General features: G+C 35.7%; 1 protein-coding gene across 1 annotated transcript in view; it reads right to left on the bottom strand.

The window, feature by feature from the left end:
* The window catches only part of SNX2 (sorting nexin 2), a 61,855-nt gene that overhangs the window by 7,357 nt on the left and 28,705 nt on the right, over positions 1 to 25,793 (bottom strand). The window contains exons 4-11 of the mRNA XM_059916949.1: positions 24,946 to 25,012; positions 24,569 to 24,612; positions 22,947 to 23,088; positions 11,640 to 11,718; positions 5,845 to 5,920; positions 4,788 to 4,901; positions 4,440 to 4,533; positions 2,917 to 3,122 (exon numbers count right to left, since the gene is read on the bottom strand). Coding sequence (XP_059772932.1) covers positions 2,917 to 3,122; positions 4,440 to 4,533; positions 4,788 to 4,901; positions 5,845 to 5,920; positions 11,640 to 11,718; positions 22,947 to 23,088; positions 24,569 to 24,612; positions 24,946 to 25,012 — 822 coding nt within the window. The remainder of the gene's footprint in view (positions 1 to 2,916; positions 3,123 to 4,439; positions 4,534 to 4,787; positions 4,902 to 5,844; positions 5,921 to 11,639; positions 11,719 to 22,946; positions 23,089 to 24,568; positions 24,613 to 24,945; positions 25,013 to 25,793) is intronic.

The following is a 25,793-nucleotide window of genomic DNA, read 5'->3' as shown; positions in this document are numbered from 1 at the left end:
GGAGTATAAAGAGGTATAACCTCTTCAGACAGTAATATGGCAATGTTTATTGAAATTTAAACTTCATATACCCTTTGGCCAAGTAATTCTACTTCTAGGAATTTTATGCCCAAAGAATTATTATCAAAATACTTAATATTTAATATTGGACTCATCAAATAATTCCAGGTCCATCTATATACTAAATGATGGAATATGATACAACCATTTAAAAGAATGCAACACATATTTACGTAAGTTGATAAAGAGACCTTTTTAAAATAGAGTGGGTAAAAAAAGCAGGCAAAGAATCATGTATATAGTATGTGCCTTTTTGAAGAAGGAAGGAAGAGATGAAGGGAGGGAGAAGGGGGTTGAGAAAAAGAAACACAGAAAGAAAGAAGGAAAGAAAAACAAAGAGAAAATTAGCTTCATAAGTGTGCACAGCTAATTCTGTAAAGACATCTAACAGAATTTCACCAAGGGAAGAGAAACTAGAGGTTTTAGTAAAAAGAAATTTTACCTTTTAGGGTTGTTAGAATTATTCTGTGCATGTACTTTTTCAAATACAAATGAATTAGTTTAAAATAAAAAACAAACAAAAAATAAAGACCATAAAAATTGCCTTGTCATCTTACTCCATAATTTCTCAACTCCTTTATGAAGTGGACCTGGGCTAGGTTTCAGTAGAAAATCAATCTGAAAGAGCTTAATTCATCTTAAGGTATAACTTGACCATAGCTCTTTAACTCTTCTTTTAGTCAATGAATCACTAATTCAGTATTTCCCAAAGTGTGTTGCATATGTGTAAAAATATATTAAGTGGAAAAGAATTCCTGTTCATATGAATTTGGAAGCCTCTGGATTAAATAAAGTTAAATGTCTTTTTTTACTGCTAGACAGTCCTGAGCTTTTTAAATGCACTCTGAATCTGCAAGACAGGGCTATTGCATACATTATCTCCAAAACTCAGCTGACTGTGGCACATCTTTCGGTGTCAGTGTTATGTAGAAAACATTCCGGGAAACACTGATATAACTGTAATTTCATGGAATGTAAGAAAACCGTAAGAAGGTAGAGGCAGTATGAGAAAAGCTGTTTTTGAGGGATGAGCATCCAACACACAGGGAGGCCAACCCTGTCAGGGAGTCTTGTCCCAGGTTAGCTCTTCTCAGCAGGTACTACTTCTCACAGACAGTGCCTAGTGTCCCTTTTTGAACCCACAGGTTTTCTGCAGGTGTTATACTTTTTAATAATAGCTCTCATGCTAGTGGGAGCTCTGGAATGAGGTGAGAGCAGGTGAGAAACAGGAACCATGATCTGTAAACCGAATTTCTGTATATCACAAGTTGCCTATATAAAATGAACTGATAACTATCTATATTAATATATTTAAATAGGTGAAAAGAAAAACTAACCGCCAGGAATATAAAGAGTAACATCTAACAACATAAATGTCCATCAACAGAGGAATAGACAAAGAAGATGTGGAATATTACTCAGCCATAAAAAAGAAGATATGGAATATTACTCAGCCATAAAATAATGCCATTTGTAGCAACATGGATGGACCTAGAGATTGTCATTCTGAGTGAAGTAAGTCAGACTCAGAAAGACAAATATCATATGATATCACTTATATGTGGAATCTAAAAAAAAAGGGTACAAATGAACTTATTTACAAAACAGCAGTAGAGTCATGGATGTAGCAAACAAACTTATGGTTACCAGGGGATAAGGGAGGTGGAGGGATAATCTGGGAGATTGGGACTGACATATACACACTACTATATATAAAATAGATAAGCAGTAAGAACCTCCTGTATAGTACAGGGAACTCTATCAATACTCTGTAATGGCCTATATGGGAAAAGAATCTAAAAAAGAAAAGAGTGGATATAAGTATATGTATAACGGATTCACTTTGCTGTTCACCTGAAACTAACACAACATTGTAAATCAACTACACTCCAATAAAAACTAAAAGAGTAACACCTAAGAATAAATACAAACAAAATTGGTAATATAGACAAACCTAAACCTAAGAAAGTACCACTCTGAAATGCTAAGAACCCTCTAGTAATAACTGTCATCATTAGCCTGAGAATAGAATTGTCTATGATATGCAATGCATCAATGTTCTGATTATAAATACTAATTTAACTTTCTAGATGTTTGAATCCAAGGTAAACTTCCAGCTCCCCTCGACTCTCCATGAGAACTAACGTTCCTAACAGTAATTCAAAGACACCATAAGATCTTAAAAAGTATATTCCATAACATGTAACATAAAATAACAGTCAGTTCAGTTTCATTATCTGAATATTGGAGTTATCTATAAAATACTAATTTTCATTCGTTAATGGGATTACTTTCTTAACTATTCAGAAACTTAAGACTGTTCATCCTTAAACATTACCACTAGATAACACAATTTTTTACCTAATCTAGTCCCATCTCATCTATAATTAGATGGTGACATATACGCAGAATGTTTGCTTACAGTCCAAATTCATGCCAAAGCCACCGTTAAACATATTCATGCAATAATCAGTTCTGGTTTTTTCCTGCTTCTTATTATAACTTTACTAATGATAACAGAATCCAGTGGGTAGTTTCAGCTTATGCTAGAAGGAGTAAACAAATGCTATCAGTTAGCTGCAAACTTCTATATATAAATATATAAGTAAGTGTGTTAATGGTTTTATTTTATTTGGCATCCTTAGATCTCTTAAAAACATCAATTCTGTCTATTGTACTGTCTAAGTCATAGGGGAAGAGAATATTAAGCTATGAATAATCATCTTGAAGCCATTTTATACTTACTAGTATGTAATTTACACACTTAAATGCATGCCTAATAGGATACCATGTTCTTCTTATAAGCAAAACACTTAAGTATGAAGAATTCAAGGAAGATTACAAAGTAAGGCTTACTTTCACTGCAGCAATAAGACGAATGTAGTCACTAAGTAGTTCTGAAAACATATAAAAGTCAGCAAAAGCTTGTTCTTGATGTAACTGGTCTATCTTCTCCTCAACCTCTGCAAGCTGAGACAAAGCTCTAGACAGTGCAGTATGATCTTCAGAATTACCTAACATGGCAGCACTTTTAGCAAAGGCAGCTGTGTTGGCTGAAAGTTCTGGAATAAAAAAGTAGTCACTTTTAGTGTTCACTAGTGAAATTTTTCAATATTGCATTGATTTTTTTTACTGTCGCTCTAAATTTTATCTATTCACAAACTGCTCAAATATTTTAAAATAATTAACATGCAACAATCAGTCATTAAAATGCCTTGGGCATATACATGTTAACTGCTCAGAGCTCTACTGAAAATTTAAAAGAACCACTGCCTATATTCCCAGGGGATGAACTATGTTTAATAATATAATAATCTCCCTTCCCTTTCTCCTCTAAAGTGCTCACTGTTTCTCTGTCTAGTCCTAAAAAAGACAAAAAATATATTTTTCATATGGAAAGCACTGGGAACACTCACAATTGATTTATACTACATTATTTGGCCTTTAAACATTTACTATTGAAAATAATGTCTATAATTTTTGATAAGAATATTATTTAGCTCACAGGAGGAAAGCAAAGTAAAACTGTACATGCAGTTCACATAAATCTTATTCTTTTCTTCTTTGTGTGCAACAACAATGCATAGTGAAATATTAAGAATTTTTGAAAAGATTTTTCAATATGATTATTTCAGATACATCAAATAAAGAAAAACAGATGTCAAGGACTAACAATTATATTGCTTGAATTGCTCTGTTGCTCTGCATTACGTAAAGTTCTCTTAAAGAACCATAAAATGTTCCCTAAGAGAAAGAATACAAATAGCAAAAACTGTTATAAGTTACTTTCAATAATAAATGTACCAGTAGATTTTCTGTAATTATTTTTTGCAATGTATTGCTGGGAATGGCACATACTAAATTACTTATTAAGTGTTTTAGAAAGATGATTGTAAAAGCCATGTAATCTTCAAAAATAAAACCAAAAAACCTCACCATGGAATCAAAAAATTACAACTAAAGTTTTCTATGAATTTTTAACACCCCCTTCCAGGTGGTTGAAAAATGAAGAAAATACTCCAGAGTTCTCTAGGAAATGTAGGTACAAAACTAACATTTTAAAGAAAAATTTCATTCCTTAATTATATAAGAGTTACCAATAAGACATCTTCATTCATTCATTAAATATGTTTAACAAAGAGTTAATCAATCAGTTTTAATCCAAAATTCAAAATATACTTTTACAAGTTCAAGATTTTTCTCTTTCTAAACTAGAAGTTACATAAAATGGAACAGAAAATATTAAATAACAAAGTTGAAACAGAAAATATCCTCTTTAAAATATTCATAACTTTAAAATGTTCATTTTTAATAAAATGTAAATAAAATATCTGAATTAACTTACAGCGTTAAACATATAAATAACAAGACAAACAAACCTTTTCTATGACAGACCAAGGCTTCAACACTGGCATGAAGTTTCCTAAGTTGCTGATCCAGATTTTCAAATTGCTGCTGCTTTTCTTCGAACCACTAAGAAAAATGAAAAATGGAGCTAATTTAGCCAGTACAAACCACTTTAAATTAGGTCACCAATAAACAGCAAGCTACATTCCTTGTTTTAAAGCAACAAATTAACCATGTATAACCATGGTGGTCAACTGATGTGCTGAGAACTAAACTCAATAAGCAAATTAATATCCTATTTTCTACTTGTACAGCTTTAAAATGCAATTGTTGGGCTCATTAATTCATCTCATTATTCAAGTCAAAAAATCAGCTCTTACGGCATCCGATTCATTCATCTTGATTGTCATTTTGTTGACAGCGTCGGCAGCCTTGTTCACCATCCTCAATATTCCTGCTCCACTCAGAGCCTGTGTATTAACTGCTCTAGGCAGCTGGAATTGAATGACAAATAAGGGCAAACAAACCGGTTAAAAGCCTGGAGGTTTAACTGGCCACAGAAGGGACTGCCCCCACACACAGCCCCGAAAAAGAAAAAAGAATAAAGAAAAAAGAAAAAAAGGAGGTTGTATTTTCTTCACTCTCATACATTTCAATAGTGAGATCTAATTTCTCAAATACACTACTTCTCAAAGGAAAACTTAAAAAATAGACTTTCCATTTGTTTTTCTTCTGCACGTTTACATGTAGATGGAACAACACTCTGTTTGTCAAAATATATTAAGAAATTGCCAAGCACTTTAACGCTGGCCACCTGTTTGCTAGCAGAAATAAACTGTTTATAAGGAAAAAAGAAGAAAGTCTTGAGAAAAATCTCCTTATGCTTAGTTAGGACTGTGTGATTTTGAATTTTTTAAAAATTCTGGGGTTCAAGTAAATTTAAAAACAAATCTCAAACAGTAACAATTAGAGGATAAAATGTGCCAAATATAAAGAGCAGCATGGTTATAATTAAAGCTCTTTCAAATCATAAATTTGTACTTCAAAACCTTAATAAGACTATTAGAATGTAGACACACAAACACACATTATTCAACAATCTCTAAAATGAGGTCTGAATAAACTTATTTCAACACAATGCCTAGGCAACAACTTAGGGCATTCAGAATTAGACTATTAATAAGCCATTCTTTTAAACCTGGTTTTAATTTTTCAAGAAAGGGAATGATCATCCTACAATTATCAATGCAAAGAAGATATTTTGCTAGTAATTTAAAGTAATTAAAGGTAATTAAAGCACTAAGCAAAAAAAAAATCTTTGCTTCATTCCATCTATTAATGCAACTGTTTACTGAACACCTATTCTTATACAAATTATTACACTGATAATCATAAATGAGAACATTTACATAAAAAAATTTAAAGTAGAAATAATACCTCTGAACTTTCCAAGAACTGCCTTAAATCAGGATCCTGTAGTAAAGTCGGATGCTTTACTGTTCTCTGAAGATACCTAGATTTAAGAATAAAATGCTCCTTTATTTATCAGTACCATCTGATTTTAAATCTTATTTCAACAAAATAAAAATTAAAAAATAAAAAAAAAGATGTCCTCTGTTTGCCTCCTATCATATGTTTGCCTTCACCCTAATTATGTAGAATCTTATAGTAATTTAATGATTAAAAAGCTTTTCGTTCATCTTTTGAAAATTCATAATTATGTAAAAAGAGACATGGTAGGGGGTGGGGGTAGGAATGGGGAGAGGTTAAATAACTTACCAAACTTCTCACTGCGAAGTATTAGAGTTATAAAAGGGTATATAGGTAAGTTTATCAAATAACGTTATCTTTTGGTGGGTCAGTATGTTTCCAGTTATTACTATATATATTCTAGTAATATATATATTACTATATAGTCCAGTCAAACTTTTTTTTTTTTTTTAAATTGTCATCATTACCAAAATGGAGAACAGCCTACCAATTTCTTTTTCCTTGGCAGCGGATTTTAATTATCAAGTAAGTTTTGGTCCTTATTTGACAAGGATTAAATTTTCTTCAATATTTTTATTTTTAAGGTTTTGCTATTTTTGATGTCTTTCTTATATGACACCACATAAAATAAAAAGTAAAGAGAAACATCATTATTAAATCACTATTAGCCTAACTTTAGTAATTTTCCTTTACTAGAAAAGGTCCAGCCCTGACATTCATAATAAATTACCTATCTTTCATTAAAAAAAAGGTTCACTATTTGATGATCATTGATTACTTATCTAATCCCATTTTTAAAAAATTGCTCTTTCCCCAGATTAATAACATGCAGTAATATTTCAATTATAATATTTTGCCTAACAGTTAATATACCTTTATTTCTGCAGCATAAATGTAGTCAGTGATGACTTCTCTTTACAAGATTAAAAAGTATGCCTAAAATAGTTTCTAAAAAAAGTGATAATCTTTTCTAAAGTCAAACACTATATATAATGGTTAAAATGACTAATCGCTGCTTAAATGTTAACTTCTGTTTTTGTATATTTAAATAAAATACACACCATATTAAACTTCACTTTAAGTCAACAGCCCACACAAGAAGTCATTATAACAGAAACAGAGCATTTAATAGATATGTACAATGCAATCGACACTGTGGTTTTAAAAAGTATTTGCGGCTTACTTTATAAAGGTAAAAAAGAGATGCAGTAGGAACACTAATCCTGTAAGTTTAAGAAATGTTGGTATTTTCCCACTGGAATTTTACTTACAATTTTAACACTGAAGTTCTCCAGTACTACTCTAGGTGAGTTATTTAGTTACTTAGACTGTGTACTGCTTAAAGCAGTTTGCGTAAGTTGTTCATCTGAGCGCACACAACAGCTGATAAATAGCAAGCACTCAGACGTTTGTAAAATGAACAAGCAGGAAGACAAAACATCTAGTACCCAACCTTTAAGAAATATTCTAATATTTCAACCTAAATGGAAATACCTAATACTATTTATATTCTAAAATAGCTTTGTAAAGTGAGTTCTGCAGAATACTAGTCTCATACAATATTCCATGAAAAAGACTGGCTCTACAATCAAGAAAGTTTGAAATATATTACATACATATAGTCCTTTCTTTAAGACTTATAATGAACAGCAGCATATTAAATGCTGTGAGAAGTATTGCAGGAAAAAAACCTGGTTTAACTTTGTTACACCCTACAATTATAAACCTCAATTGACAACAGATTTCCTTTTTTCACCCTACCACATACTAGCAATCTGAGGAATCCATTTTGGAAAATGATATTCTAGAAAAAGATGGTAAAACTTTTCTTCTTAAGGGTTACATGAAAATAAAGAGCAATTAACCATTAAAAATAGGTATTAAACTTACATAATGTTAAAATTAAGAAAAGAAACATAAACTGGGTTTTAAATTGATGACTATTTGTAAATAGTCATCAATTCAGAATTAAGGTCAGAGAGGGTTGGAGATATATAAAGGAAGGATACAGAACAAAAAGGAAAAGAATGTAAGAAAAATACATGAAAAGAGGTATGGAGAGAAGCAGAAACACTGAAGGAAGACAGAAGTGGAAGATGCAATGGAACTGATGAAAAATAAGTATCAGATTCAACAAGAGGTGGTCAGTAGTTGTTCTTGAGATTTGTGCTAAGGAAAAGTTATTGGTACATTTAGAATCACTTAGCGCTTTCAAATTCCTACTTACTTACCAAAACAAAATAAAGCAGGTTATACAAAATGCTTGAGATGAACAGAGTTAAAGATATTTCTCTCGCTTAAGACTCAGACATGTGTGCTAAGAATGAGAGAATAGACAGGTAGAAAGAGCCTGGGTCCTTGATGACATTCATTTGTTCATTCAACATTTATTGAGCATTTACTACACATCAGTTACTGTTCTGAGTACTCAGAATGTATCAGTGAACAAAAGAGAACAAGATTCCTTCTCTAGTGGACTTTTAATTTAATTTAATTAATTTATTTTTTAAGTGATTTATTTACTATTTATTTATTTATTTAATTTATTTTTGGCTGCGTCGGGTCTCAGTTGCGGGTTCTTCGTTGAGGCATGCGGGATCCTTCGTTGCAGCACGTGGGCTTCTTTCTAGTTGTGGCGTGCAGGCTGCAGGGCATGTGGGCTTGGTAGTTCTGGCTTGTGGGTTCCAGAGCACGTGGGCTCTGTAGTTTGTGGCATGTGGGCTCTCTCTAGTTGAGGCGCATGAGCTCAGTAGTTGTGGCGCGTGGGCTTAGTTGCCCCGCGGCGTGTGGGACCTCAGTTCCCTGACCAGGGATTGAACCCACGTCCCCTGCATTATAAGGCGGATTATTTACCACTGGACCACCAGGGAAGTCCCTGGAGCTTTAATTTTAGTAATAGAAGACGGACAATAAATCATAAACATAAAAATTATGTAGTATGTGATAAGGTGGCAAATGCTGTGGAAAAATGAAGGGACAAGTGGAGAAAGGACAAGTAAATGGGATCAAGGGTGTAAGGTGTGGTTGATGGCGATGTAAACAGAATAGGTCAGAATGAAACCAATAATCAAAATAGGCTTCACTGGCAAGGTGACATCTGAATGTTTGAATTTGAAAGAGGTAAGGGAATTAGCCACACAGATACCTGGGAACAAAAGCTTTCTAGGCAGTGGGGACAGGGTAGGGGGTAGAATCCTAAAGTGGGAAGATGCCTGGGATCTTTGAGGAGCAGCAACAAGGTGAGTGTGGCCTAGAGCAAAGTGATCAAGGAGGATATGAGATCAAGTAGGTAACAGAGTGAGCAGTGCAAGTCATGTAAGAATTTATAGGTCATTATAAGGACTCTCGCTTTTATTGACTGAAACTGGGTGGGTGGACGAATAGGAGTGGGAATACGATCTGATTCATGTTTTAAAAGGATGACCCTGGCTGCTATATTAGGAAAAAGAGTAGAGGTACAAGGATGGAAACAGGGAGACCAAAGAGGAGTCTACCGCAGTTAATTCAGACATTTGGACTAGTAGTGAACGGGTGAAAAAATGGTTGTCCAGATATCAGAAGGAAGCAATAGGATTTCCTGATGGATTTGATAATACTAAACATCTGCCTACCTCCAAACTTCCTGATATGAACGAATGGATTAATCAACCGACACTAACTGTTTAGGCTTTGCCAGTTGGGTTTTCAGGTGCTTGTTGTGATACACTTAACATTTTAGAGAAAAGGAACAATGAATTTAAGTTAAATAACTTGTCCAAGGCCTCACAGATAGTGTGTAGTGTGTAATGGAGTGCAGGCTTCAACAGAGAAAGGATTCTAAAACGCTACACACTGTATAATGCTACTTTACATTTCTTAGTTTATATTTACAGAAGTGTATCCTTACTATAAAATAAATTCAATATGCTTGTAGGTAAGGTATGAAGCACTCTTAAGAAAATCAAGTGAGCGATCTTCAGGATACTTAGAAGTAATTTCTGCTTACTTTACTGAATGTGGCACAGGCGAATTACTTGGGTTCTTAACCACTCCCTTTCTCTTCTCATATTTCAATACCAGATGTTTATCCTTTTGTTCAAGACAGTGTAAACAAAGAAATACTTCCTTGACCCACCAGATCCAACTAGGTTATACATCCACAGATATGCCTATTCTAATGTTTAAATTTTAAGAAATGCCACAGAAAAATCACTTGAGAAAAATCATTCTAGTTCCTTTGCTTCTGTACCTTTACACCTATATTTTCTTTAGTTATCTTTTCTAACGCAAATGAACTCACAGTACACTGTTTCCTTTTTTTTTTTTTCCCCACTACTGCAAATTCCACTAAGGCAGTATTTAACAAGTAATATTTATCAGTAAGAAACTATCTTCACATATGCACTAGGTCAAGCTTCAATATTTCCTTAAAACTCTCCTCAGTGTTACACAGTGAATGAAGATATGGTTTAAGTACTATGCAATGCATTCAAGTTAAAAGGAAGATGAATGTAGAATCAAATTATATGCCTTTGGTACAATAAATCTTCATTAAGTTCCTTATCAAGAATGCCATCCAAAATATTTCAAATTTACTCATAGAAAAATAGGACTGGAAAGGCTTCTCAAAAGGTCATGGTTACACTTTCAGGAAGGACTAAGCAAAATCAAGGCAGCACATTATCTACCTTTACTCTTAAAAACACTCATTCTATGACCTCTTTCACAAGAGAATCAATTCTAATGCCTAAAATAAACTTCTTTCGATGCAATTTAAATCCTTTTCCTGAGTAACTGCTGAGTCTCATAGACATAATCTCATCTTTTAAGTCTTTAAGATTTTAAGCTGCACACTAGCTTTTCTTATTGCAAATTGTTCAAACCTGACTTTATTGTGGTATTTTCTTAAAATTGAAACAATTTATTACTAAAACCCAGAAATACACTGCCTCAAAAAGAGTTTTACAAAATAATTTGTACCCTATAGATATATATACTATTTCCTAAAATCTATCCTATCTATGCCAACCACTAATTTTAAGCCAAGAGAGAAAATAAGACAGAGAACAAATAAGCAAATTCAATTAAAATAACAAACAAACAAAAACTATGAAATTAGAAAATGTATTAAGTCCAGGTAATTACCAACTTATGTACTATAAATTGGGCTTTAAGATAGTTTTCAACTTGTTTTCTCACATTTTCAGCATAGCAAGGAAGAAATGTTAAGATTCTGGGAGTGGGATTCCTCCCATCCATTTCCCGTTTAGTCGGCCACAATGAACACAAGTCTTCAAAGCCATAGGAAATGTGTCAGGTCAAGAAGTCTAAAGCAAGGCACAGCATATATATCTATCAGCCTTTAACTATACAGTCAACTCGAGCAATGACTAATACTTCTGTACACTCAAGTCAAAATCAATTATAAAGAATTGAAGGAGGGAGCACAAACCTAATTTTTCATTGTATTTAGTAACATTTCAGTATCACCAAGTAATAATTCAAAGGAAAACTTAATTCAGATGAAAATAGGTATTACTTTGTTAGACTACTAATGAGAATAAAAATGGAACAAGTATACAGTACTGTGTTTCTGAATGAATCAATTTTCTTAATAAAAGCTTATAGCACTTACTAAGAGTAATCAAGTGGTACTTTGAGAATTTTAATACTGAAAATATACTTGTGCCATTTAATGGAATTAGACTTACATTACTGAAGTAAAAACACGAGAGCAATAAAACACAGCTAATTAGAATTACCTTTCAAGAGCTGCTCTTCGTTTTTCTACAAATTCTGTGGATGATGAATCTTCTTTACCCACTTTGACCTTGGTCATGCCTTTGAAAAAATTGAAAGACTCATGATTTTCTATTACTGAGGAACATTCTTTTATAATCATTTCTGCATAATTTAAAATATATTTTAAATTTGAACTTGAAAAAAAGCTCCTAAAATTATAACTAGTATCATAGTTTTGAGAAATTAATATCTGTATATGGCAAGTACTTATAATGTAAGTTTTAAAAGAGTACAGCTAAAGCAGAGGTTGAGCTGTGTCTGTAGTTTTCTAAACCTATAACTGTTTGGACTCTTTATCTGACATACATTAAACCCTTGTTAAGTTAAAATGTATTTGCATTTCAATATGCATAATGGAGTTCAAATTAGTAAATTTAAGCACATTTGATATTTTCATCTCTTATGAGCAATAATTAACGTTCTTTACTTTGGGGACTAGAAAAATAAGAATAAGTGTAATCCATTAATATGCTAAGTATTTCCTCTGTTGCAGATTCTAAGAACATGTTCTTGTTTATTTATCATAGCTGGTTTTATAACAGTTTGAAGTAATGAGCTCTTTCATAGAGACATTTAGAACTCTTCAAATTTAGAGAATAAAAATCATGCTAATCATTTCTGTATTAGCAATTTCAATTTTAACACTACTATCAGACTGCAGATTTTTCTTCTTTTCCCTGTTCTTTTTACTCTCAAAATTTGATTCTGTAGAAATGAAGTAATGACATATGTACAACATGGATGAACCTTAAAAATATTATGCTACGTTGACAGAAGCTTGTCACAAAGGACCATGTATTATATGATTCCCTGTTCTTTAAAATGTCCGGAATTGGAAAATTTATAGAGATAGAAAGCAAATTAGTGATTGCCTAGGACTGGGGGTGGATGAGGAAATTAGAGGATGATGGCTAAGGGGTAATAGAAATATTCTAAAACTGACTGTGGTGAGGTATGCACAAGTCTGAATATATCAAAAGCTAATAATGAATTATACACTTTAAATGGATGAATTGTATGGCATGTGAATTATATCTCAATAAAGCCATTTAAAAATAGATCATGTAAAACCATGTAATTCTTATTCAGGTTGGTACACCTGGTGAAAAACCATATATCACCTATGAATGTTTTAACATAATTCCTCTGAAATACAATAGTTTGAAAAGGAAAACTCATTCAAACACTTAAAATTACCTACCCTGAGTGGACTACTAGGTGTGGGATGTTAATTATTTCACATATTCTGTTTTTGTGAAAAAAAACCTTACCACTATATAAGTTTTTGCTTTTTTTAATTCTGTGATCTTCTGCTCATGCTACTTCCTAGAGGTAAGTAACCATTATGGGTCACTGCGGTAAATAAAAACTTACTGTAAGCAGTTACTCCTTAACACTTTTCAACTTCTTTGTTGCTCTTTTTTAAAAGCTTCACGAAAATAGTGTTTTCAAGTCAACTAAGGTTCTATAAAAGCAGTAACAGTTATATGCTAATGAAAAGACCCCTCTTCCTTCAGTGGCAGTTACAGCTTCCCAGGAAAGAGAAGTTACTATTCTTATTACACCACTGTGTTTGTTACTTGAAAACCACTGGGTATGTAGTTAAAAGGGCCTCTCATATTTAAAATTTTTCTTAGACAATATATTCATTTTTATTTTTAAAAATTGATGGACAATATGAAATTTTTTAAATGACTGCTTCTCTACTTGATTTTCTGCCAGGAACTTCACAGAACAACTTGTTACCCACTTTCAATAATTGTTCAGACTTTATGCACACATTTAGAGGAAACTTTAACTTGGCTTCATCTTTTATTTAACTACAATTATTTTTCCTGCTAATTTCTTTATTTACACCTTTTTTTTTTTTAACTGCATTTTATGTGGTTGCCTCAAAATCTTTCAATCTCCTTTTAATTCAATAATTTGTGGAAGGTTGAAGAGTATTAGGGCAAAACATTAGTTTGAAACACAACAAACTTGAGCATAAAAATTTAGTTAAAAAAATTTTTTCTTGTGGCTCAATGTTTAAGGACTAAACTAGTGTATCTAGCCATCAAAATGAGAAAAACTATTTTTTGTTTTTTTCTCTTTTGATATATAAAAATAGTTGTACAACTTAAAGAAAAAAGGATATTAATAACAAATAATTTATGATAAATGAAACTTAAGCTCACTACATAGATAATGGGAGGCCAAAAGATACCATTGCAACAGTTTAGAGGAGAGAGAAATAACATTATTAACTAGACTAGCAGTTCTCAGAATATGGTTAGCATATTCGGAAGGTTTCTGAGACCCTTTGGGCTGGTGGGGGATATGTACAAAAATCGACCTTCATAATACTAAGCTGCTATTTGTGTCTTTTTTGCTCCCATTCTTTCATGAGAGCTCAGTGGAGTTTTACAGAAGTTATATGATGTGTTTTATCACAACAGGTAGAGTGTAGAAACAGATACGAAAATATAACTACTTTCTATTAAGCCACAATTTTTAAAGAGATTTTGCGAAAATGTAAAAAACAAAAAATCAAAAGCAAGCCACTCTTATTAAATTTTTTTTGTCTTATAAAAATTATTTTTCACAAAATTTTTTTATTTGTTAACAGGTAATGAGTTTATTATTTTTAAGTACATTAATAAATACAATTTAAAAATTCTCATATAATAGGGACTTCCCTGGTGGTGCAGTGGTTAAGAATCCGCCTGCCAATGCAGGGGACACGGGTTCGAGCCCCGGTCTGGGAAGATCCCACATGCCGCGGAGCAACTAAGCCTGTGCGCCACAACTACTGAGCCTGCGCTCTAGAGCCCATGAGCCACAACTACTGAGTCCACATGCCACAACTACTGAAGCCCGAGTGCCTAGAGCCTGTGCTCTACAACCAGAAGCCACCGCAATGAGAAGCCCACGCACTGCAATGAAGAGTGACCCCCGCTCGCCGCAACTAGAGAAAGCCCACGCACAGGAACAAAAACCCAAAGCTGTCAGAAATAAATAAATAAAATAAATTTATTAAAAAAAAAATTTAAAAAGAGAAAGAATATAATAAATACGTTTAAATATATCAGGTTTCAGGAGGAGGAGAGAAGATGGCGGAAGAATAAGACACGGAGATCACCTTCCTTCCCACAGATACAGTAGAAATACATCTACACGTGGAACTGCTCCTACAGAACACCCACTGAGCGCTGACAGAAAACGTCCGACCTCTAAACAGACAAGAAACTCCCCCCGTACTTGGGTAGGGCAAAAGAAAAAAGAAATAACAGAGACAAAAGAATAGGGACGGCACCTGCACCAGTGGGAGGGAGCTGTGAAGGAGGAAAGGTTTCCACCCACTAGGAGCCCCTTCGCGGGCGGAGACTGCGGGTGGCGGACGGGGGAAGCTTCGGAGCCACGGAGGAGAGCGCAGCCACAGGGGTGCAGAGGGCAAAGCGGAGAGATTCCTGCACAGAGGCTCGGCGCCAAGCAGCACTCACCAGCCCGAGAGGCTTGTCTGCTCCCCCGCCGGGGCGGGCGGGGCTGGGAACTGAGGCCTGGGCTTCGGTCGGATCGCAGGGAGAGGACTGGGGTTGTCGGCGTGAACACAGCCTGAAGGGGTTAGTGCACCACAGCTAGCCAGGAGGGAGTCCGGGAAAAAGTCTGCAGCTGCCAAAGAGGCAAGAGACTTTTTCTTCCCTCTTTGTTTCCTGGTGCGCGAGGAGAGGGGATTCAGAGCGCCGCCTAAACGAACTCCAGAGACGGGCGCGAGCCGCGGCTAACAGCGTGGATCCCACAGCAACAGGGGCGCAGAGGGAAAAACGGAGAGACTCCCGCACAGAGGCTCGGCGCCAAGCAGCACTCACCAGCCCGAGAGGCTTGTCTGCTCACCCGCCAGGGCGGGCGGGGCTGGGAGCTGAGGCTCGGCTTCGGTCGGATCGCAGGGAGAGGACTGGGGCTGGCGGCGTGAACACAGCCTGAAGGGGTTAGCACACCACAGCTGGCTGGGAGGGAGACCGCGAAAAAGTCTGCAGCTGCCGAAGAGGCAAGAGACTTTTTCTTGCCTCTTTGTTTCACGGCGCGCAAGGAGAGGGGATTCAGAGCGCCGCCTAAACAAGCTACACAGACGGGCGCGAGCCGCAGCGATCAGCGCGAGCCCCACAGACGGGCGTGGGACGCTGGGGCTGCTGCTGCCGCCTCCAAAAAGCCTGTGTGTGAGCACAGGTCACTCTCCACACCGCCCCTCCCGGGAGCCGGTGCAGCCCGCCACCGCCAGGCTCCCGTGATCCGGGGACAAGTTCCCCGGGAGAACACACGGCGCACCTCAGGCTGCTGCAACGTCACGCCGGCCTCTGACGCCGCAGGCTCGCCCCGCCTCCTCTGTACCCCTCCCTCCCCGCGGCCTGGGTGAGCCAGAGCCCCCGAAGCAGCTGCTCCTTTAACCCCGTCCTGTCTGGGCGGGGAACAGACGCCCTCAGGTGACCTACACGCAGAGGCGGGTCCAAATCCAAAGCTGATCCCCAGGAGCTGTGCGAACAGAGAAGAGAAGGGGAAATCTCTCCCAGCAGCCTCAGAAGCAGCGGATTAAAACTCCACAAACAACTTGATGTGCCTGCATCTGTTGAATACCTGAATAGACAACGAATCATCCCAAATTCAGGAGGTGGACTTTGGGAGCAGGATATATTAATTCTTCCCCTTTTCCTTTTTTTTGTGAGTGTATATGTATATGCTTCTGGGTGAGATTTTGTCTGTATAGCTCTGCGTTATAATAGCTTTATTTTACTTCACTATATTATAGCCTCTTCCTTTCTTTCTTTCTATTTTTTCTCCCTTTTACTCTGAGCCGTGTGGATGAAAGGCTCTTGGTGCTCCAGCCAGGCATCAGGGCCGTGCCTCTGAGGTGGGAGAGCCAACTTCAGGACACTGGTCCACAAGAGACCTCCCAGCTCCACGTAATACCAAACAGCGAAAATCTCTCAGAGATCTCCATCTCAACATCAAGACCCAGCTTCACTCAACGACCAGCAAGCTACAGTGCTGGACACCCTATGCCAAACAACTAGCAAGACAGGAACACAACCCCATCCATTAGCAGAGAGGCTGCGTAAAATCATAATAAGGCCACAGACACCCCAAAATACACCACCAGACATGGACGTGCCCACCAGAAAGACAAGATCCAGCCTCATCCACCAGAACTCAGGCACTAGTTCCCTCCACCAGGAAGCCTACACAACCCACTGAACCAACCTTAGCCACTGGGGACAGATACCAAAAACAACGGGAACTACGAACCTGCAGCCTGTGAAAAGGAGACCCCAAACACAGTAAGATAAGCAAAATGAGACGACAGAAAAACACACAGCAGATGAAGGAGCAGGGTCAAAACACGCCAGATTTAACAAATGAAGAGGAAATAGGTAGTCTACCTGAAAAAGAATTCAGAATAATGATAGTAAGGATGATCCAAAATCTTGGAAATAGAATAGACAAAATGCAAGAAACATTTAACAAGGACGTAGAAGAACTAAAGAGGAACCAAGCAATGATGAAAAACACAATAAATGAAATTAAAAATACTCTAGATGGGATCAATAGCAGAATAACTGAGGCAGAAGAAAGGATAAGTGACCTGGAAGATAAAATGGTGGAAATAACTACTGCAGAGCAGGATAAAGAAAAAAGAATGAAAAGAATTGAGGACAGTCTCAGAGACCTCTGGGGCAACATTAAACGCACCAACATTCGAATTATAGGGGTCCCAGAAGAAGAAGAGAAAAAGAAAGGGACTGAGAAAATATTTGAAGAGATTATAGTTGAAAACTTCCCTAATATGGGAAAGGAAATAGTTAATCAAGTCCTGGAAGCACAGAGAGTCCCATACAGGATAAACCCAAGGAGAAACACGCCAAGACACATATTAATCAAACTGTCAAAAATTAAATATAAGGAAAACATATTAAAGGCAGCAAGGGAAAAACAGCAAATAACACACAAGGGAATCCCCATAAGGTTAACATCTGATCTTTCAGCAGAAACTCTGCAAGCCAGAAGGGAGTGGCAGGATATACTTAAAGTGATGAAGGAGAAAAACCTACAACCAAGATTACTCTACCCAGCAAGGCTCTCATTCAGATGTGATGGAGAAATTAAAACCTTTACAGACAAGCAAAAGCTGAGAGAGTTCAGCACCACCAAACCAGCTTTACAACAAATGCTAAGGGAACTTCTCTAGGCAAGAAACACAAGAGAAGGAAAACACCTACAATAACAAACCCAAAACATTTAAGAAAATGGGAATAAGAACATACATATCGATAATTACCTTGAATGTAAATGGATTAAATGCTCCCACCAAAAGACACAGGCTGGCTGAATGGATACAAAAACAAGACCCATATAGATGGTGTCTACAAGAGACCCACTTCAGACCTAGAGACACATATAGACTGAAAGTGAGGGGATGGAAAAAGATATTCCATGCAAATGGAAATCAAAAGAATGCTGGAGTAGCAATTCTCATATCAGACAAAATAGACTTTAAAATAAAGACTATTACAAGAGACAAAGAAGGACACTATATAATGATCAAGGGATCGATCCAAGAGGAAGGTATAACAATTGTAAATCTTTATGCACCCAACATAGGAGCACCTCAATACATAAGGCAAATGCTAACAGCCATAGAAGGGGAAATCGACAGCAACACAATCATAGTAGGGGACTTTAACACCCCACTTTCACCAATGGACAGATCATCCAAAATGAAAATAAATAAGGAAGCACAAGCTTTAAATGATACATTAAACAAGATGGACTTAATTGATATTTATAGGACATTCCACCCAAAAACAACAGAATACACATTTTTCTCAAGTGCTCATGGAACATTCTCCAGGATAGATTATATCTTGGGTCACAAATCAAGCCTTGGTAAATTTAAGAAAACTGAAATCGTATCAAGTATCTTTTCCGACCACAACGCTATGAGACTAGATATCAATTACAGGAAAAGATCTGTAAAAAATACAAACACATGGAGGCTACACAATACACTGCTTAATAACGAAGTGATCACTGAAGAAATCAAAGGGGAAATCAAAAAATACCTAGAAACAAATGACAATGGAGATACGACAACCCAAAACCTATGGGACGCAGCAAAAGCAGTGCTAAGAGGGAAGTTTATAGCAATACAAGCCTACCTCAAGAAACAGGAAACATCTCGAATAAACAACCTAACCTTGCACCTAAAGCAATTAGAGAAAGAAGAACAAAAAAACCCCAAAGCCAGCAGAAGGAAAGAAATTATAAAGATCAGGTCAGAAATAAATGAAAAAGAAATGAAGGGAACAATAGCAAAAATCAATGAAACTAAAAGCTGGTTCTTTGAGAAGATAAACAAAATTGATAAACCATTAGCCAGACTCATCAAGAGAAAAAGGGAGAAGACTCAAATCAATAGAATTAGAAATGAAAAAGGAGAAGTAACCACTGACACTGCAGAAATACAAAAGATCATGAGAGATTACTACAAGCAACTCTATGCCAATAAAATGGACAACCTGGAAGAAATGGACAGATTCTTAGAAATGCACAAACTGCCAAGACTGAACCAGGAAGAAATAGAAAATATGAACAGACCAATCACAAGCACTGAAATTGAAACTGTGATTAAAAACCTTCCAACAAACAAAAGCCCAGGACCAGATGGCTTCACAGGTGAATTCTATCAAACATTTAGAGAAGAGCTAACACCTATCCTTCTCAAACTCTTCCAAAATATTGCAGAGGGAGGAACACTCCCCAACTCATTCTACGAGGCCACCATCACTCTGATACCAAAACCAGACAAAGATGTCACAAAGAAAGAAAACTACAGGCCAATATCACTGATGAACATAGATGCAAAAATCCTCAACAAAATACTAGCAAACAGAATCCAACAGCACATTAAAAGGATCATACACCATGATCAAGTGGGGTTTATCCCAGGAATGCAAGGATTCTTCAATATATGCAAATCAATCAATGTGATACACCATATTAACAAATTGAAGGAGAAAAACCATATGATCATCTCAATAGATGCAGAGAAAGCTTTTGACAAAATTCAACACCCATTTATGATAAAAGCCCTGCAGAAAGTAGGCATAGAGGGAACTTTCCTCAACATAATAAAGGCCGTATATGACAAACCCACAGCCAACATTGTCCTCAATGGTGAAAAACTGAAACCATTTCCACTAAGATCAGGAACAAGACAAGGTTGCCCACTCTCACCACTATTATTCAACATAGTTTTGGAAGTGTTAGCCACAGCAATCAGAAAAGACAAAGAAATAAAAGGAATCCAAATCGGAAAAGAAGAAGTAAAGCTGTCACTGTTTGCAGATGACAAGATACTATACATAGAGAATCCTAAAGATGCTACCAGAAAACTCCTAGAGCTAATCAATGAATTTGGTAAAGTAGCAGGATACAAGATTAATGCACAGAAATCTCTTGCATTTCTATACACTAATGACGAAAAATCTGAAAGTGAAATTAAGAAAACACTCCCGTTTACCACTGCAACAAAAAGAATAAAATATCTAGGAATAAACCTACCCAAGGAGACAAAAGACCTGTATGCAGAAAATTATAAGACACTGATGAAAGAAATTAAAGATGATACAAATAGATGGAGAGATATACCATGTTCCTGGATTGGAAGAATCAACATTGTGAAAATGACTCTACTACCCAAAGCAATCTACAGATTCAATGCAATTCCTATCAAACTACCACTGGCATTTTTCACAGAACTAGAACAAAAAATTTCACAATTTGTATGGAAACACAAAAGACCCCGAATAGCCAAAGCAATCTTGAGAACGAAAAATGGAGCTGGGGGAATCAGGCTCCCTGACTTCAGACTATATTACAAAGCTACAGTAATCAAGACAGTTTGGTACTGGCACAAAAACAGAAATATAGATCAATGGAACAGGATAGAAAGCCCAGAGATAAACCCACACACATATGGTCACCTTATCTTTGATAAAGGAGGCAAGAATATACAGTGGAGAAAAGACAGCCTCTTTAATAAGTGGTGCTGGGAAAATTGGACAGATACATGTAAAAGTATGAAATTAGAACACTCCCTGACACCATGCACAAAAATAAACTCAAAATGGATTAAAGACCTAAGTGTAAGGGCAGACACTATCAAACTCTTAGAGGAAAACATAGGCAGAACACTCTATGACATACATCACAGCAAGATTCTTTTTGACCCAGCTCCCAGAGAAATGGAAATAAGAACACAAATAAACAAATGGGACCTAATGAAACTTAAAAGCTTTTGCACAGCAAAGGAAACCATAAACAAGACCAAAAGACAACACTCAGAATGGGAGAAAATATTTGCAAATGCAGCAACTGACAAAGGATTAATCTCCAAGATTTACAAGCAGCTCATGCAGCTCAATAACAAAAAAACGAACAACCCAATCCAAAACTGGGCAGAAGACCTAAATAGACATTTCTCCAAAGAAGATATACAGATTGCCAACAGACACATGAAAGAATGCTCAACATCATTAATCATTAGAGAAATGCAAATCAAAACTACAATGAGATATCATCTCACACTGATCAGAATGGCCATCATCAAAAAACCTAGAAACAATAAATGCTGGAGAGGGTGTGGAGGAAAGGGAACACTCTTGCACTGTTGGTGGGAATGTAAATTGATACAGCCACTATGGAGAACAGTATGGAGGTTCCTTAAAAAACTACAAATAGAACTACCATACGACCCAGCAATCCCACTACTGGGCATATACCCTGAGAAAACCATAGTTCAAAAAGAGTCATGTACCAAAATGTTCATTGCAGCTCTATTTACAATAGCCAGGACATGGAAGCAACCTAAATGTCGATCGACAGATGAATGGATAAAGAAGATGTGGCACATATATACAATGGAATATTACTCAGCCATAAAAAGAAATGAAATGGAGGTATTTGTAATGAGGTGGATGGAGTTAGAGTCTGTCATACAGAGTGAAGTAAGTCAGAAAGAGAAAAACAAATACAGTATACTAACACATATATACGGAATCTAAGGAAAAAAAAAAAAAAAAAAAAGCCATGAAGAACCGAGTGGCAAGACGGGAATAAAGACACAGACCTACTAGAGAATGGACTTGAGGATATGGGGAGGGGGTGGGGTGAGATGTGACAGGGTAAGAGAGTGTCATGGACATATATACACTACCAAATGTAAAATAGATAGCTAGTGGGAAGCAACCACATAGCACAGGGAGATCAGCTCGGTGCTTTGTGACCACCTAGAGGGGTGGGATGGGGAGGGTGGGAGGGAGGGAGATGCAAGAGGGAAGAGATATGGGAACATACTGTATGTGTATAACTGATTCACTTTGTTATAAAGCAGAAGCTAACACACCATTGTAAGGCAATTATACTTCAATAAAGATGTTTAAAAAAAAATATAAATAAATAAATATATCAGGTTTCAAAAATCATAAAAGATATGGATAAAACTGCTTTTCAAATCAAATGTTTAAAAAAGTAAAAATAACTTAAAGATAAGTAAAATTCATTTTGAATATTTTTCAGAATAATAATCATGTATATAAAAAAATAGAAATAAATAAAAACTTATGACTGAAAAGATTGGAAAAAATACTACAAAATTTTAAGACATGACAGATGTTTTTTAATGATGGGACAATGGAGGTTCTCCTCCTCTTTTGTAATATTCTGCATATTCTTAACTAAATAAGCCTTTATTACCTGTAAAAGTAGAAATGTTTTTAAATGTTAAATTGAAGTACGTAATAAACTAAGATGAGTTTAAATAGCTCCTGTGTGAGCAAGGCTAGATCAAATCTTTTTGTACAATGTATAGCTAAGCACAAAACACCTCCAAACCCTTAGAAAAATGTTAATATACTAATAATACTGAATATTCTCTAAGTGTTACTCAGTAATAAGGTACTCTGATGACCCTAAAAGGGTTTTTAGTTGCTTTCACCTTGTCAAATATTTAACATCATTACATTATACAAATCAAATCCTCAAGTGTTAGAAAATAAAACTTAGCTATACACTCTTCAGTTGATGAACGACTATCATAAACAGAATACTTAAATTCAGTACCTCTAGATATTGAGATGTCATGACAGTGAATGATCATGGAATATACACATCTATACAGTTAAAACTGAACTAGTAAGAGTAACAACAATAAATTTTAAAAAATTCATACTTACCTACTATACTCTTTTCTGGAGCTGGTGGCACAATATAACCGACATGTAAATACTTGCTTGCTAACTTGCTATGCAAACCGAGAAAGTCACTAAATCTTCTTTTAACTGAAAATTCACTCTTACTGAACATGGAAAGAGAAGTCTACAAGTAAAGAAGAGGTATTTCAAATTTTGAATACTAAACAATTTTTTAGAAGTTAATGTAGTACATAATTGTGAACATGCATATATACATATCACACACACTGATCTACTCTGAAAAAAATGCAGAGTAGCTAACTAATGTGATGTAAAGATTTCTAACAACTGAAAAAAATCCAAATCATAGATTTTTTTTTTTTTTTTTACAGAAACTTAAGAGGACAGAAAATGTTTGCTTTATTCTACCCTTAACTCATCTCATTGACTCTACCTGTATTTATGCTAATGATTGTTAAATCTTTACCTCTGGCCCAGATCTCCTCTGAGCTTCAGTCTATTAATACATAGCCCAAGGGAAACCTCCACTTAAATCTCACTGCCACCTCAATTTCACCATATTTTTCCCTGCTCGAACATAAGTTCCATGAGTGAAGGGCATTTCTTTGTGTTGTTTACTACTATACTGTAGTCCTTGGAAAAGAGCCTGACCCCAAGGTATTTAATAAATAAGTATCTGTTCAATGAATTAACAAATCTGACTCCATACTGTGTTCCTCCCCTTGTGTTGTCTCTTCTCCAGGATCACTCCAACAATCACAAAGTTCCTCTAGACAAAAACTCAGGCATGGGAGGGAGGCTCAAGAGGGAGGGAATATGGGGATATATGTATACTTAACAGCTGATTCACTTTGTTGTACAACAGAAACTAACACAACATTGTAAAGCAATTATGCTCCAAAAAAGATTTAAAAAAAAAACACACACGCTTAGGCATCCCCCCTTCCTCACTCCTTACATCCAAGCCCTACTGATTCTACCTCCTATACATCACAAGAAGCCATTTATTTCACTCATCCCTAGAACTAGTTCCTTAGTATTAAGAATCACTTCTCACAGCTAGGACTGTTTCAGATCCTCTCTAAGATTTGAAGGCCTACAATCCCTTTAAGGATTGCAACCGCCTCTTAACTCGAAGTCCAGACCTTTACTTTGATCCTCCCAATCCATACTGAGTCAGAGAGAGCTTTCTAGAACAAAAATCAATTGTACCACATTCTTGTTTGAACCTCTTCAATGGCTCTCCATTATATATACTAAGGATGAAGGCCAAATTCCTAATGTGGCTGTTCATAATATAGGAAGGCTTACTGCCAAACAATTTAATCTGGCACCACTTCCTGCAGATCCTAGAAAGAACAATGCTTTCTTGATTTCTGGCTTTTACATAAGCAAATCCCGTTGCCCCTCTCCCACCCAAATCACTTCTCCTACCTTTGCCTAGATTAGATCCCTTCCGGCATACTCTCCCAGAATACTTTACCTACCAAACCACTCAGAACTCATTGTAGCTATTTATATGCAACTTTTACTGGATGATAACCTTTGTAAAGACAGTGATCACTTACACCTTAATCACTGTAGTATCCTCATACTACACATGGTGAGGGCTCAATATTTTTTTAAAGGAGCAAAAGGCTTACCTTTGTTGTTACTCTATAAGCCATGTAAGCATTCATGCCATCACCTACAAGAAAAGTCAAACTATTAAAAATCATAAGCTTAACCACATGCACACACACATAAGGTAACTATGTGAGGTAATACATTAACTTGATTGTGGTAATCATTTTATAACATATATTAAATCATCACATTGTACATCCTAAATACACACAATTTTTATTTGTCAATTATACCTCAATAAAGCTGGGAAAAAAACAAAACAAGCTGCCACAAGTTTAAAAATAAAAGCACCATTTTAATATTGTAACAATGCATTTAGTTAAAAATAGCACATTAACAACCAAGCTAATTATCAAAAAGGAGCAAGTACAAAATATAATAAATATTAACTTACCAACTTTCTCTGGATCTGATACACCAATTTCTATATCAAAAACATCTCCATTTGCTTCTTCTTCAATCTAGAAAATTTTTTTTGTTATTAAAGATTCCAGTTTATATTATTGTCATAATACTAATAACTATAATTTTTACCATCTATCTTTTATTAGGGTCACTGTCACATCAATTTGAAAAGTCACTCAGCACTCCATTTATGAAAAACAATAAAAGCTTTCACATTTCCTGACTATGTAAAAAATACACACACACAAAGACAACAGGAAAAGGATCACTGGGAGAAGGAACAGAAAATCTTGTTTTCCTCCAACTCCTCAGATGTAGAGAAAACGTTGTAGTCTTCTGTAGGAATATTGTGGAATGTTTTGTTCTATATACTCAATCTTCAGATTCAGATTATGAAAATAATTAATTCCTTGATTTTTTTTAATATTAGTATTTTTCAAAGTTGTATCTCTCCTCTTTAAAAACCAGGAGGTAGCCATTAATTTTGCCAGTAGAATCCTACATACTTGCAGGAATTATAAGCAACTTGAGCATCATGATTTCACCAATTACCTAGTAAACACATGTTCTTCTTGAAGCCAATGAAAGCACTATAAAGCTCACTGAAAAAAGAAGTAGGAAAAATGATAAACCTACAGAACTACAGAGAAGCACTTTTTATCCATTATAAATAAGCAATCCTTATTAATAGCAGTTCTGAGGGAAAGTTTTTTTACTTTCAAGAAGAAAACACAGAAACTTAAATCTTGCAAATTTTAAAAGCAATATTAATAGTCTAAGGTTACCAAAAAAAAGGCTGTTTTTCTAATGATAATATTTTTCAAAGTTGCCCTCCTG

Source organism: Balaenoptera ricei, chromosome 3 (genome assembly GCF_028023285.1).
Source record: "Balaenoptera ricei isolate mBalRic1 chromosome 3, mBalRic1.hap2, whole genome shotgun sequence".
NCBI lineage: Eukaryota > Metazoa > Chordata > Mammalia > Artiodactyla > Balaenopteridae > Balaenoptera > Balaenoptera ricei.
The sequence above is the reverse complement of the archived record's forward strand: the minus strand, read 5'-3'. Positions and strand labels throughout refer to the sequence as shown.